This window comes from Mustela lutreola, chromosome 10, assembly GCF_030435805.1.
Source record: "Mustela lutreola isolate mMusLut2 chromosome 10, mMusLut2.pri, whole genome shotgun sequence".
Classification (NCBI taxonomy): Eukaryota; Metazoa; Chordata; class Mammalia; order Carnivora; family Mustelidae; genus Mustela; species Mustela lutreola.
Window position 1 is genome coordinate 395,050 of NC_081299.1, and position 14,427 is coordinate 409,476.

At 59.8% G+C, this 14,427-nt stretch overlaps 1 protein-coding gene across 3 annotated transcripts; it reads right to left on the minus strand.

Moving 5' to 3' along the window:
• Window positions 1-126: 126 nt before the first annotated feature.
• UBE2J2 (ubiquitin conjugating enzyme E2 J2) lies at window positions 127-14,306 on the minus strand. 3 transcript variants are annotated; one of them, XM_059136239.1, is made up of 8 exons: window positions 14,128-14,306; window positions 12,891-12,952; window positions 10,099-10,229; window positions 7,306-7,346; window positions 2,373-2,475; window positions 2,154-2,292; window positions 1,401-1,481; window positions 127-783 (listed from the first exon to the last, which is right to left on the minus strand). In XM_059136239.1, exons 3-8 carry the CDS (start codon window positions 10,227-10,229, stop codon window positions 499-501), a joined length of 780 nt encoding a protein of 259 aa, XP_058992222.1. In that variant the 5' UTR covers window positions 12,891-12,952; window positions 14,128-14,306; the 3' UTR covers window positions 127-498. The 3 variants fall into 3 exon arrangements, with proteins under 3 accessions (XP_058992222.1, XP_058992220.1, XP_058992221.1); XM_059136237.1 differs by having other exon boundaries at window positions 12,800-12,952; window positions 14,128-14,305; XM_059136238.1 differs by lacking the exon at window positions 12,891-12,952 and having other exon boundaries at window positions 14,128-14,305.
• Between the last annotated feature and the right edge of the window lie 121 nt (window positions 14,307-14,427).

Consider the following 14,427-nt stretch of genomic DNA (forward strand, 5'->3'; position numbering starts at 1 on the left):
GCTGCCCCTGGCCAGCCCCTAGGCCCCACGGCCAGGCCCCCTGCCCCTGCCAGCCGGGCGCAGCTGTGGGAACTGCTCCTGCCTGGTGAGCCAGGGCTCCACTGGACCAAGAATGCACGCAGAGTATTTGATAATCGAGTTTTGTATTTTTAAGTGACCAAACCTAATAAAATGAAAAACAGGTTTACTAAAACAGGTCCAAAAGACGATACAGGAGATAAGCTATAAAACCAAAGCATGAGGCCCCTCCTCCTCGGCACCCAAGCTCCATGGTCCCCAACAGACCCCAGAGTGAGGACAGGGAGCTGAGAATCTTGCATCTCCTCTAAATCTCAATGACACACTTTGGTTTCTGTTTTCCTTTTCAAGGTTTTAAAAAGCTACCCCAGGAGTCAGGCAGGTCCACCCCGCGCTTGGCGGCACGTTCAGCCAGCCCGTGGCACGCTCGGGCCCAGTGTCCCTCGTTTTTGACCACTTCTGCCAGCCGTGGCACGTGGCTCACTCCTGCGCTATGCTTCTCAGCACGTACTTGACCGTGTAGGCAAAAGCCGCAAACCCAACTATAACAAACAAGTTCGCCAGGGCACCGCCCAGGAGTCCGTGGTGCCGGTTGGCCTGCTGGAGCCCCGCGAGGTGTGGCCCAGCCCCTGGCGCGTGCCCATTGAGGAGCTGAAGCCCGTTCTGACCATGGTGTGTTTCCCCATCTGGAACCACATCTGGTAAGGGGAGAGTCTGGGGTCGGCTACTGAGTTCATCTTGGGCTTTCTGTTTTTGTTTGATTTCCTAAGATAAAAACAGAAAAAAACAAGGGTTGTTCTGAACAAACAAACAAATTCCTTTAGAACTAGGGATCATTCTAAGATCCACCCATGGGTGGAAGACCTGTGGGGCCTGCGGTTGCCGGCCCCACGTGCTCAAGCCTGACACCCACCCCCGGAGGTGGGGGCTGCTGCTAACCTGTTTACAGAAGAGGGGGTCCAGGGACTTGTCAAAGTCGCCAAGCCTGCACCTCGCAGGGCCTAGACTGAGTCAGTCCAAGCGACACAGGATCACCGGGACTTCACCCTTAATGCGGCTCACCCTGCCCCTCCTGGCCAAGGGCCCTCCCTGCGGCTCAGCAGCCCACCTGAGGAGCTCCACGTCCTGACGTCCTTCCCTTTCCCTGGCCCTCCCAGCTCCAACCCCACCCCATGCAAGCCCCCAGCTCCCTGGGCACCCTGAGGAGAGGGGCAGGGCTGTACCCCACCTATTAGCTCCTACAGGCGCACGTGGGAACCGGTGCTGTCCCCGCAGTCCACGTGCGGCCCAGGGACCCAGAGCAGCACGGTCTTCTCTGGGGAAGACTGGGACATGAAGTGCTCCTGACAAGGGGGAGCAAATGGAGCCGGCCTGGCCCTTACCTCCACGACTTCAGGGAATAATTCACAAAAGACTTTGTCTTTCAAATTAAATGCTAAACTTTGTGCAGCCAGTTGTCTTTTCTAAGAAGAAAGAGAACGGAAATATCAGCCCAAAGACTAATTTCGATTCTTTCAAATTCTAAATTAATTTCAATTTTTTCAAATTTTATTTCATCCTCAAAAGCTACGGTCTTCTTGTGGTTGAAAGCACCCAATAAACTCGGTCTTCAGAATAAACTAACTCCGTCTTATGAAAATGCATGCATCTTTCCATTATCATCAACTAATAACTTTAACTCCTACTTAGACGAGAGAAAAATAGGGGCGCCTGGGTGGCTCAGTGGGTGACGCCTCTGCCTTCGGCTCAGGTCATGATCCCAGGGTCCTGGGATCGAGCCCCACGTCGGGCTCTCTGCTCAGCGGGGAGCCTGCTTCCACCCCCCACCCCCGCCTGCCTCTGCCTGCTTGTGATCTCCGTCTGTCCAATAAATAAGTAAAATATTTTTAACAAACAAATAAATAAATAAATAAATTTTAAAAGCGGAAAAACAAAAACCAGGTAACAAGGACTCGATACCTTGCTATCCATGGCCGGGGCTGCACAGCCGCCCCTTCTGCCCCCCACCCCCAGGCCCCTGAGGAAGCTTGGCCTGTTCTTCCCACCGCGGAGGAGAACAAGGAGCCCCAGAGCAGGGAGTCTCCGCACAGTGTCTGGGGAGCCCCCGACACGTGACCGCGCCCTCCACCCCTCACCGTGAAGTCCGACGTCTCTATGCTGCCCAGGGTGGGGCCCTTCTCCACCATGAAGCTCAGGAGCCCCGTCAGGATGGTGGAGACGGACCAGGCCGGGTTCCACGTGTCTGGGTGGAAATCCGTGATGGAAAGACACAGCCTGCGAAACAGGGACCCACTCAACAGAGCTCCCCCCCAACCCTGACCTCACTCCATATTGGAGAAGCAGGAATGCCTTACCTGGTATTGCACTTAAATCTTCCATTGGGCGTGATCATATAAATACTAGGAGGTTTAAAGGGAAATTCTCTGGGAAAAACTAGTTTTCCATGATAGTAGCCACCTGTATCAAAACAGAAAGAGCCTGTCATGGTTCACAGTGCAGCTCCTGCGGGGACACACGGCTCACACCCAGCCCCATGCCAGCCCCGAGGCTGGCATCACTGCCCGCGGCCTCCCAGCCCAGCCCAGCCGCTCTGCCCCATCTCTGTGCCCACCAGCGGACCGCCCCGGGAACACAAGGGTCTTGCTGGAGGTCTCACTCCAAAGGAGGGGCTCATGACCGAAACTCAGGAGCAGCCTTGCCCATACGACCACCACACAAACCCTGCACAGCCCTCCTATGCCCACCTCTCACCCAGAGCACGGCACCAGAAGAGAAGTTGTACTGGGCTCCTCAGCGGCCCCCTCCTGCCGCCCTTCCCAGCATGACAGCAGAGGTCACCCCTCCCTCCTGTGCCCCCCATCTCTCCTCCTCCCCTAAGCTACACCCGGCAATAAACACAACTGCCATCATTCCTCCCACCGTAGAAACACGAAACTCTGGCCACCACCCCTCCAACTCCTGCCAATCGCTCACTCTCCTTTCTGGAAAACCCCCAGACAGCTACGCCCAAGGCCACCCTGGTGAGGCCCCTGCTCCCACCGCGATCCCCCAAACCTCGAGACCCCCCAGACTTCCCCTCCCACCTCGAGTCCCGCCCTGGCCTGGCTCCCCCATTCTCACTCCACCCCCTAAGCGCAACCCACTGGCTCCTTTGGTGCCCTCCCTGACCACTCTGCCTTCTGGGGTGTCACGTCTCCTGTGACATGAGGATGCGATCGTCCGTGTCCTGCCAGCACCTCCACACGGGCCTCTGGGGATCCTCCCACACTCCAGACCCATGGCCCGAACATCCAGGCCACACTGTTCAGAGGAGTCTGAGACAGAATCTGGCTCTTCTCCTCAAAGAGTAGTGCCAACCTCTTCAGCGTGCAGATTAAGCTCTGGGAAGACCCACGGCCAGACCTGCCCCCCTGCCCCCGGCCCAGCGGCCATTCCACACCGACTCCAACAGCGAATCCTGTTGGCCACACCTTCCAACTGATCCAGACCGACACTCTGGGGGACCCTGCTAGCCTCACGGCCTTCACCCCACCCCCTCAGCTCCCAGACCCACTGCCCCAGCCTACCGGAGGCCTCACCCCCTCCTCTCAGGGCCGCACCTGGGAGCTTGCTGGAAATGCAGAGCCCTGGGCCCAGCGCAGCAGGCTAAGTGACGCACGCTGACAGCAGACCTGGTGGTGTGCGCGCGCACGGAGGCTGCTGCATGACCTCCACCTGGGATCCCCGCTGTGCCCAGCACCCTGGGTGTGGTCCCACCTCAAGGACTGGGGCACGCTAGTCCCAAAGAGCCACACATCTCTGCTCCAAGGCCACTCCTGGGTAGGCCCTGCCCACCAGGGCCCTGGCCCCTCGCATGAGTGCTGTCTTCCACGCCAGCCTCTGCCGGTGGCGGAGGGATGGCATCAGCCAGTGTCCCTTGTAAGGCCGACCCCGCGAGCAGACAAGTCCACTGCTGAGAAACCAACACCATAAATGGCACTCAGGGCACACTCACTCAAAATTACTAGGAAACGCCAAACTGGACAACAGCCAAGTGATACACACAGCGGCTTTTCCTAAGAGGAAGCAGAAGAGTCGGGCACGTCTGAGGCTCAGCTCCCCGGGAGGTGCTGGGAAGACTGGCTCGCGGCACAAGCGTACAGCTGCCGGGAAGATGGGACCCTCAGTACCTGCGCCAGCCCCGCACCCGTACCTCCGTCGTGCACTGGAGGAAAGCCAGGTGAAGACCTTCCACCGAGGGGAGCGCTCCGGGCAGGAGCCGGGCAGAGAGGCTACCACACAGGGAGCAAACTGCAGAAGCAAACGGCAGGTCGCAACATACAGGCAGGCGGCGCGTGAGGGGCCGCCGAAGCCCTCGGGCCTCCGCCTCTCGGCGTGGAGGTGTGCTCCGCACACAGGAGGCCAGGAGGCGAGCGCCGGTGGGTCTGTGCTGAGGGGCCCGGAGGGCTCGGTGTGAGAGGGGAAGAGGCAAAGCAGGGCCGGCAGGACAGAGCCTCGCCCAGAGGTCAAGCCCTCAGGCAGCGCATGGGAGCAGTGCCAGGCCGGCAGCTCCCACATCCTTCACTCGCAGCGTCCACAGGGGACGGCATGAGCAGCACAGCCTCGGCCGAGCGCTGGGGACAGAAACTGCGGAGAGCGCTGTGGCCCTCAGAGGCGCCGCGGAGAGCGCGCAGCACGCCGCCACCTTCCTCCACCCAACTGCTGTTGCAACTAAGTGGAAAAAGAGAAAAAACCCACTGGCCACAAATGTGCCGCCCGTTCTTGGGTTCTCTGCTCTGTCCCAGGGACCCGCACCCCCACCCTTCCCTCCGGTCGGCTCGCTGAGGCTGCACAGTCTGAAGATGAAGCAGAGCGACTCCTCCGGCTCGCTCCTGCTCTAGCTACTCCCGACCCTCTGCCTTTCCGCTTTAGAACAAAACGCGCAGGTCAAGTTTGTGTGTGCCTACAGAACACCTTCGTCACAACTCTGCCGGGATCGTGTAAGATCTACAGATGGCTTCAGGGAGAACTCTCCGCGGCACCCGCGCTAGCGGGAGGCGGCTTCTGAGCTGCGAGGGTCGGTAGGCCTGGGGTTCGCCAGGGCAAGCACAGTCGTGGAGTCCCGAGGCCAGCCAGTGCCGAGCCGAGCAGACATGGACAGGGAGAGGAGCGCGAGAGGCCGGGAAGGAAGGGTCAGGACATCCAGAAGTCAGAGCAGAAGCAAGTGAGGAGGAAGCCAGCATCCGCACCACTGGAGTCCACAGAACCCCAGGCACTGAGGCCTGAGGTCTGTCCCCTGGACTGGCAGTTCACAGGGGTCCCTTATTAACCAAAAGAGCAGCAAGCACAGGGCAGGCCTTAAGCTGTCGAGTGTAGCCCTGAGCTGAGGGGATGGGCGGCAGGGACAGGGACAGACGCGGAGGAGGGCAGAGCAGGGAGAGGAGGCAGAGCAGGGGAGGGAGGAGGAGGAAGGAAGGGGGAGGAGAAGCGGCAGGACAAGCTCTGGATCTGAAGGGCATCTTGCCGGCAGCCCGAGGGCCAGAGCCAGCAGGCGAACACTCAGGGGAGTACTAGACACAAGGAAGCACTGGTGACAGCGCTGGGTCTGGAAAGAGGGCGCCTCCTTCTGCACAGAGACAGGAGACCCCCTGCTGGCCAGGGCCTGGGGATCAGGGGGTCTCCTGGCGTCCCCGCCCTGCATGCCTTCACCCGGGGGGTGCCCTCTCCTCTCCCCGCTGCCTCCACTCCCATCCAGGCTCACTTCCACCAGCAACAGGCTTGGACACAAAATTAATAAACATCACTACTTATTCGGAAAATAATAAAACTACAAAAAAAAAAAAAAAAACCACCTTAAAAATCAGGCACAATGCCCCTTGGCAGAGAGAAAACACATTCACTCCTAGTGTGTTAGAAACACATGTTTAGGGGCGCCGGGGTGGCTCAGTGGGTTAAAGCCTCTGCCTTTGGCTCGGGTCATGATCCCAGGGTCCTGGGATCGAGCCCGGCATCGGGCTCTCTGCTCGGCCCCTCTCCCTGCCTGACTCTGCCTGCTTGTGATCTCTATCCGTCAAATACACACATACATAAATAAATTTTTAGAAACACACGTTTAACAACCATTCTAACGTGATCTGTCCAGACGGCCTGAAGCCCATCTTTTGCTGCATTTCTAGACGCCCCCTGCAAGCCCACCAAGGCCACGCGCTGCTGCTGGTCATTTGGGCAGGCCTCACCATGACACTGTGAACCCCCCCCCCACCCTGTAGACGGCTTCTGCCCCCCCAGGACACACGTGCCGGTGCCAGGGACTCCCCCGTAAGGCTGGGGACACACGCGCCAAACCTCCAGTGGCCAGACTCTTTTCTACTGAAATCTTATGCAAGATCTACATCCCATATGGATGTAGATGTTGCCTGAAGCAAGGACCCAGTGGCTAGAGAGCTGAAGGTGCTGCCCACCCAGCCACAGCTCTGCCCTGGGCTTGCCCTGCCATGGCCCATCTCTCCCGCGGCCTAAACCAAGGTTGGTGCCAGGCTCCCTGTGGCCCCCGACGCACTGACTAATCCCAGGTCTACTTTGTAAATGACACCAGACAACCCTGGGTGGCATCAATGGATCAGCCTCAGCAGCAAGTAGGAGAGCAGAGGTGCCCGGCTGACCCAGAGCAGACCCTAAGCCTCAGTGTCCCATCCACAAAGGGGCCCAAAACTGGGCTTAGAGGGCTCAGCAGAGTGAGAGCTCCATAATTACACCTTTCCTCCCTCGGACAATATTCACGCTGGTCTGACCAAACCCCAGGAGAAGCTGGCCATGCTGTCCTGCTCACCAGGTCTGTCTTCTAGCTCTGATCCCACTGATGGGAGAGGCCGGGTAAACCCCGACCCTTACAGACAGCTTTCAAAGACCAAACACAACGGCAAAAAACCAAACACTTCTTGGACCTGGAGAAACGCTGGGATGGAGTCCAAGGAAGTCCAATCTCACTCGTGCACATCCAAAATAGGGCGTGATTCACAAATACCGAGTGTCTGACAGGTGAAGTCTATTCAGATGGTAACAGTGGGGCACCTGGGGAGCTCAGTCATTAAGCATCTGCCTTCCGCTCAGGTCATGATCCCTGGGTCCTGGGATCGAGCCCCACATTGGGGTCCCCGCTCAGCAGGAAGCCTGCTTCTCCCTCTCCCACTCCCCCGCGTGTGTTCCCTCTCTCGCTGTCTCTCTCTCTGTCAAATAAATAAATAAAATCCTAAGGGGCAGGGGGAGGTAAAACGGCCTGTTGTTCCTCTCAAATCAGATCAGACTTACCTTCATACGGAGTCATCTCTGGGCCTCGGACCACATAGTGCCTGAGGGAGAGAAGAAAATCAGTGGGCTCCGGGATGGCACCTTCTCCAAACCTGGAGTCACTCCAAGGCTGGGCTTCGTAGGGTCCCGAGAAACCTGATACTCACAATCGGTAGATGAATTTGTACTGCAGACACTTTAGTCACTTTGTAACAGAACCTTGAAAGCTCTATCTTGTGAGTTTTCCACAAAATACTTCTGTGTCTACAGTATGCAAGGAAGAACTCCTCTCTAACAGTTACAGCCAAGTGAAAAGGTTTCCAACCATAACTTCACATTCATTCTTGAGGTGTACCTGGAAACTTGCATTTCCAGGGAAACTTGTGCACCCAAATATTGTGAAGCAGGCCAAGCAGGGGACAGCTGGTGATAGGAGTTGGCTGGGCGTCTCCCAGTGTGGCTGTTCCTGTTCTGGGAGAACTACACACGACCTCAGAGCAGCTGTCCTGTAGCAGGAGGAACAGGCACAGCCCACAACCGTCACTGAAGTCCCCGCACAGAGCCCAAGCCCAGGCTGGGCCCACAGGCCTCAGACCAAAAGCAGCCACACGCACAGACCGCACTCTCCCACACAAACACAGAGCTGCAGCTGTAGGTCAAGAGCTGTTTGGACGTCAGGGTTCTCAGACAAAACAGACAAGAACAAAGGAGAGCGCAGAACCAACCGGAAGCGCACGACCACACACGACGGCTAACACTTCCATTACCATCCCGTCACAGACCCCCTCTTCCCACAAAGACCACATTAACGCCGTGGGCCGCACAACACCTGCTATCTGCTCACGGATACGTTTTACTCCCGGAACAGTCATCGGTGTTCGCTGACCAGGAACAACCCTGAGAGCTAAGCACGTGAGCCACCCAGGAACACGGCCGTACTCTGTCACTACCCAAGCCTGGCGCCCCGTGCAAGAACACAGGGCAGGGGCAACGAGCACGTGTGGGGAACCCAGCACCCTGAGCAGCAGAGCAAGGACGCCCAGGGCTGGGCAGGAGAGCCCAACCAGCGGTCCTGACATGGCTATCCTCGGCCAGCTCTGGGAACTGGATTCTGGAGTGGGAAGAAGGTCTCAGCACCCCAACTAAATGATCTGGGCTAAAAATAGGATCCATGCCAAAAGGAAGCCTGCCTTCCGGCTGGGAGTCTGGAACACTGGGAGGTGCCAGGCAGAGGTGCCTACATGACCTACTCCCCCTGGAAATCCCAAGCCCTGGATCTCAACAGGCTTCCCTGGTGGACAGAACCTCAAATGTGTTGCCACAGCAAGTCTGTGAGAGCCCACGGGGATGGCAAGCTTGTCCTTGGCCTCCTACGGATTCTGCCTCCGGTGCCTTTTCCAAGTGCCGACTTTGCTCATTTGTTCTCTGTAAGAAACCCTAGCAGCAGCTCTTCCTCGTGAGTGGCTGAGCCCGGGGACCTGAACTCACGGGCCAGAAGAGGCTCCCCAAACAAAGAGGACATCCCTGCAACGGCCATGGAACCCGTCCCTCTGTGGGCCGACTCTGTAAGAGGCGCCACGTGGTTTTTGAGGCCTGGGGGCGGGGAGAGCGCTGCTGTGAGCCTGAAGCCTCACCCACACGAGCCCCCTCACCCGGAGAGCCTTCCCCTCACCTCTCAGAGCCCTTCTAAGCTGAGGAAGGCAGATCCAGAACCCTGAAACTACCTGCCCAGTCGGAAAAGGATTTCTTTTTAACTCTGTTCGATTGTTTCCTCTGGATTCAAGAAACTTAAAAAATACTTCCTTTTTTTTTTTTTAAATGGGCTCCACGCTGCAACGAATTTTTAACCCTGAGATCCAGACCTGAGCTGAGACTAGCCAGCTTAACCAGCTGAGCCATTCAAGTGCCCCTCGGAGACACTTTCTGAGATCAAAACACAAAATCCCTTTCAAGCAGGGGTGCCTCGGCAGCTCAGCTAACCATCGGACTCTTGGTCTCAGCTCAAGTCATGAGCTCAGGGTTGTGGGACCTAGTGACACCATCAGGCTTCGGGCTCAATGGACAGCCTGCTCAGGACTCCTTCCCTCTCCACTCTTCCCACTGGCACGTACGCACGCTCTCTCTCAAATAAACAAGTAAGATTTTAAAAAAGAAATACTCTCCAAACAGAAAATGCTTACTACTTGGACCCTACACTTGACTTCCCACAAAATCAGCAACGCCCCTGGTAAGGGCAGCGTGTCTGGAGAAGCAGGTAGGTTCCCAAGGCCACACCTGAACACAGCCAAAGAGTCACTACGAAACAAGTGTCCATGAGGTACGGAGCCCGTCTCATCAGCCCAATGGCTTCCCAGGCCAGTGCCAGGTGCGGAGGTATCAGGACACCTGACCCTTTGTCACAAACTCTCCAAGGCAGGACAGGCCACTTCACAGCACCAACAAGCAAAGAGCAGAGAAGAAGAGTCTAGAAATGTAGCTTCTCCACCAACACCTGTGAGACCGATACACTCCAACCTCTGCTGTGGATCCCACAAACCAGCACCCCCAACCGCCCCCACCCCACCAAACAGTGCTCTCCAGAACTCTCTCTCCAGCCCCAGAGTGCAGTGGTGAAGGAAGACCCCATTGCAGGCCAGCTGCCACCTATCACGAAGACAACCAGGACACATCCGCAGGCCTCTGTCTGCTCACATCTATAAAAGGTGCAGATGCACCTTGCCCAGTGCCATGGCGAAGCACGAAAGCCACCCAGGCAAGCCGGCAGAGAACCCAGGTGACAGTCAGTGTGAGGAGAGTGGCAGTCCAGAGCCTTACCATTCAAGAATGTTGGAAGGGAGGGGCTCCGCACAGATGTAAGGCACCGGGTCCTTCTTAATCCGAAGATAGTCCTGTTTCAGCCGCTGGGTCGCTGTTGTTGGAGCTCTTTTATTGCTGTTGCTGCTCATCTGCGGAAAACAAACACTTCTGCTCACAAAGGAAAGGGCGCACCCCTGCCCTCCTCATCCAGACGGCTTCAGCAGTGCCCCCTTTGCTCCGGTCTCCGCAGCCCAGCAGCAAGCCAAGTTAATCCCAGCCACCCAGAAGCCGGGCTGCGGGCTGTCCTGACTTGCTCACCCACTCAGACGCCTGCAGGACCGGCAGAGTCTCCTTTTCCATCTGCCCCGCCACAACCTTCGTTTATGTAACATCAGATGCAAAGATTAAGGGGAAAAAAGAGAAACCCAAAGCCTCACTCCTGTCATCAAAGAACCAAAACGGGAAGAAAACTATCTGATTTAAAGGGTCCTCAGTAGAGGTGTGCGGAAGCCAGCCTGGGCAGGGCTCCTGAGTGACTGAGCAGTTCTCGCCAACTCGGTGCTAGCCAAACGTTCATACTGTGGGAATCAGGATGCACCCCAAACCAGCCCCCACTGAGAGCCTGTTGTCAGGCATTTTCCAACACATCTACCACTGGTCAAAAGTGCACGGGAGGAACAGGAGAGCCGAGAAGGGACCTCTGAAACAGGAGAGAGATAGGGACACACATGCCCTCCAGAGAGAAGCTACAGGGACACGGGCAGCGTCACGGGTCCAGGGAAGAGCCCTGGGCCACTCTGTAGGGAGCCACGGGGCAGTAAATGGAGACTGACAAGGCTGGGCAGGGAGGCAAGGCCAGGTGGCTAGGCAGCGCATCACGAAGTTTTTAGGTCCAAGCCTAAAGGAAGATCAAATTTTCTGTTCTATCACTTGGACATGGGGCACCCGGGTGGCTCAGTCGGTTAAGCGTCTGCCTTCAGCTCAAGGCCTGCATTACCCCAGGGTGCCGGGACTGAGTCCTGCATCGAGCTCCTGCTCCCAGGGAGTCAGCTTCTCCCCTCTGCAAGCCCCCACCACCGCTCTCGCACGCTTCTCAAATAAATAAAACCTTAAAAAAAAAAAATCACTTGAACTGTTCAGTGAAGGTCAAATGGGGCCGCTGAGACGGGATGGCAGGGACAGGACAGCACGGACAGCTGAGGACCAGGAGCGACGTCACAGCCACCGTTCAAGAGAAGAGGCATGACCGGGCTTAGGGGGCCCCGGGACAATTCAGCCATGCTCAGAGACAGAAGGGAGGGACGGCGGGAGAAGACAGAGCCCCCCACCCTCACAGACGTCAGAGCAGCTCCAACTTGAACTGTAAAACGCTGGAGCTTCCCGTAAGACGGCAAAAAAGTTCTGCTGCTAAAAATAAAGCGTGAAAGCTGCCGGTCTAAAATGCGATAGAGCCAGAGGACACGCAGGGGTGCGCAGGAATGGAGAGGAGGAGCCTCCCGGCGACAGTGGTGGCAAACTGGAGCCACACCGGCCGTGCTCTCCTCCGTGACACTGACACGGCCAGTCAGCAATCTCAGGCCACCTGCCACAGCACCGGACATCAGTGCTTAGGATCGTCACCCTGACCTCTGGCCTGTACAGGCCTGAAGTCACTGCACCCCCCTCCCACGACGGTGCCGGCCCTCCTCATCTTCTTCATCAGGACCTCTGTGCGCTCATTTCCCCAGCGACAGCTCCGTCGGGTCAGAGGTCCACAGACTCCTGCCCCTTTGCAGGCCGAACTCCCCTCGGAGCACTCAGCCCCTCCACGACAGCCAGGGCTCCGTGCGCTCGCTCTGCACCCCAAGGAGCGCGGAGCAATCCTCCACACACCCCTGCCCACGGCACTTCTTGGGGCCCCTAAACTTCAGGGTCTCTGTCCCCCTCCTCCTCCTGTCCCCACCGCACCCGCCCTAATGCAGGGTCTCGTGACTGTTCCCATGAACCGCCGCAACAGCCTCCCAACTGGCCTCCACCTTCCAGACTCACCCCATTTCAGTCCGGCCTGTATCCTTCGGTCAGATCAACTTTTCCTCCACCCCCAGCTCTGACCACAGCACTTCACGATTCCCCCAGAGCCAAGCCAGTAAACCGGAGCGCCTCCCCCTGCTTGCCCAGCCCTTGACAGAGAAGCCCCAGCTATGCCCCCTAGTTCCCCAAGTCCCTTCCTCGCCCTCGCCCGATCTGTGGGCAGAAAGTTCACTCAGGCCCTCCCTGGCCTAGTTCAGAAGTGAAGCCCCTGAAAAGCCTCCCCGATCTCCCGAGACGGCTCCACCCAGCCTCCCGCAGCCTGGCTCCGCACCACACAGGTTCCTGCCAGGCCCCAGCAGAGATGCCGGTGAACCCCCAGCAGGACAAAGCTACGGAGCAGCCTGGGAAGGGTCGCCTGCCCGCACAGCACGGCCCCCCGCTCCGGGCCCAGCCACGCAGGCCCGGTGGCTCACTTGGGCCCCACAGGTGGTCACGGACGGCACCGAGCCGCCGCGGCTTGCGAATGTTCACGTGAAGTCGGCACTCTGCCACACATGAAACAATTCTCGGGGTTACTCAAATGCCACTGTGTTTGGACTTCATCCCGTGGCCAGGCCGGATGCTTGATGAAGGCCACTGGGCAGCCACGCAAAACAGATGGGTCCAGCCTGGCCAGTCACCAACGTCCCTCATTCTGGCTCACAGTCACCTTCACGACTCAACTACTCGGCTCCCGACGGGCCCCTCCTGTGCCTCAGTCGGCGGTCTCAGCCCCTGCAGCCTCCGGCACGGACACACACCGTGAAGCATGTCTCACGTTCCGTGCAAGCCCCACAGACGGGGCACGTCAAAGTGCATTACGCTGAAAGACATTTAAAAAAAATGGCATGAATAAAAAATTTTCACCCCCAGAGGCTGGAAAACAGCAGCCTGAGCCGGTGTCACAGGGGACCGTCCGCGCTGCCCCCGGGGGCCCAGCACCCACCAACCGGGCCTGCCTTCTGCCCGCGCATCTCTTCTGCTCCGTGGCCGCGGACCTTGGCCCGCCTCTGGCCCGCATGACCCGCTGGGCACGCGCCACACCCAAGCCCAGGGCCGTCACGGAAGCTTCTGCTCTCTCCACCGGGTCCGGGTCGGGACGGCTCCACAGGCCGGAGCGAAGCCTGGGGTGCGGCCACTCCTGCACAGGCCTGGGCCGGGAGCTGCCCCCGAGGGCGGCCCTTCAGAACGGGGCAGAGGCCGAACTGCCGGTTCCGGGCACAGCCGGTTTTCCGATTCCGCCCCTTCCCACCGAGGCTGCCTCAGCCGGAGCGCACGGAGCGCCCGGAGCGCCCGGCCTCCCGCCGCGGGGCTCCATCTCACGCACTTGCCAGCGCTCCGCCCGGGAGGCTGGGGCCTCCCGCTCCCGCTGCTCCACGCCGGGCCCGGAGAGAGGCCGGGCAGCGGGGCCGGCCGGGTGCTGTCGGCAGGAACCGGCCCGCCGCGGGGCGGCCGCAGGTCACCGGCAGGCGCGCCGAGCGGGCGGACCCACGGGAGGAACCGGCCCGGGGCCCCCCGCAGCCGCCCGGCTCTCGGCGCCTCACGCTCCCGCGGCCACTGCCCCGACAGCCACGACCCCAGCGCCCTCGCTCCTGCCGGGGCTCACGAAACCGCCTGCGGGCCGTGCAGGGGAAGCGGCGGCGGGCTCGAGGGCGGCCACCCCGACCCCGATGCCCGGGGACATTTACACACCAAGACCCGCGCCGGCCAGTCCTGGGGGTGCCGCGAGCGCCACGGACAGGAGGCCTTTCCGCAGCGGCCCAGCCGCGGGGCCACCCACACCCCCAAGCTGGCCGAGGAGCAGCCGGCCCGGAGCCCCGGGCGCCCCGCCGTAACCGACCTCCGGTTCCGCGCACGGAGGCTCCCGGCCGGGGCCCCTCGAGCGGCAGACCGGGCGGGGACCAGCCTGGCGACGGCCCCGTGGCCTCCGCGCGGGCCGGCGCCGGCGGGGCGGACGCGCGGCCGAAGCCCCGGCTCGGGCCCGCGCCGCGCTCTCACCTCTCCCCGTCGCCGCGCGTGGGCCGCCGCCGCGCTCAGGCTCGCCGTGGTCGAGGCCGGAGCAGGGAAGGAGGAGCGTGGCCCGCGCCGGAGAGCCGCACCGCGCCCGGACGGAGGCCACCGAACCGCCGCAGCGCCGCCGCCGCCTCAGCCTGCAAGATGGCCGTTCGCGGGGCGGGGGAGGCTCCTCCCCGCTTCCGGTTCCGGTGCGCCGCGCTCTGGGGCGGCCGCTCTAGCCGGCCCGGCGGACGTCGCCTGCGTCTCGCCGCCACCTCCCGCCCCGCGCGGCCGGGAACGTCT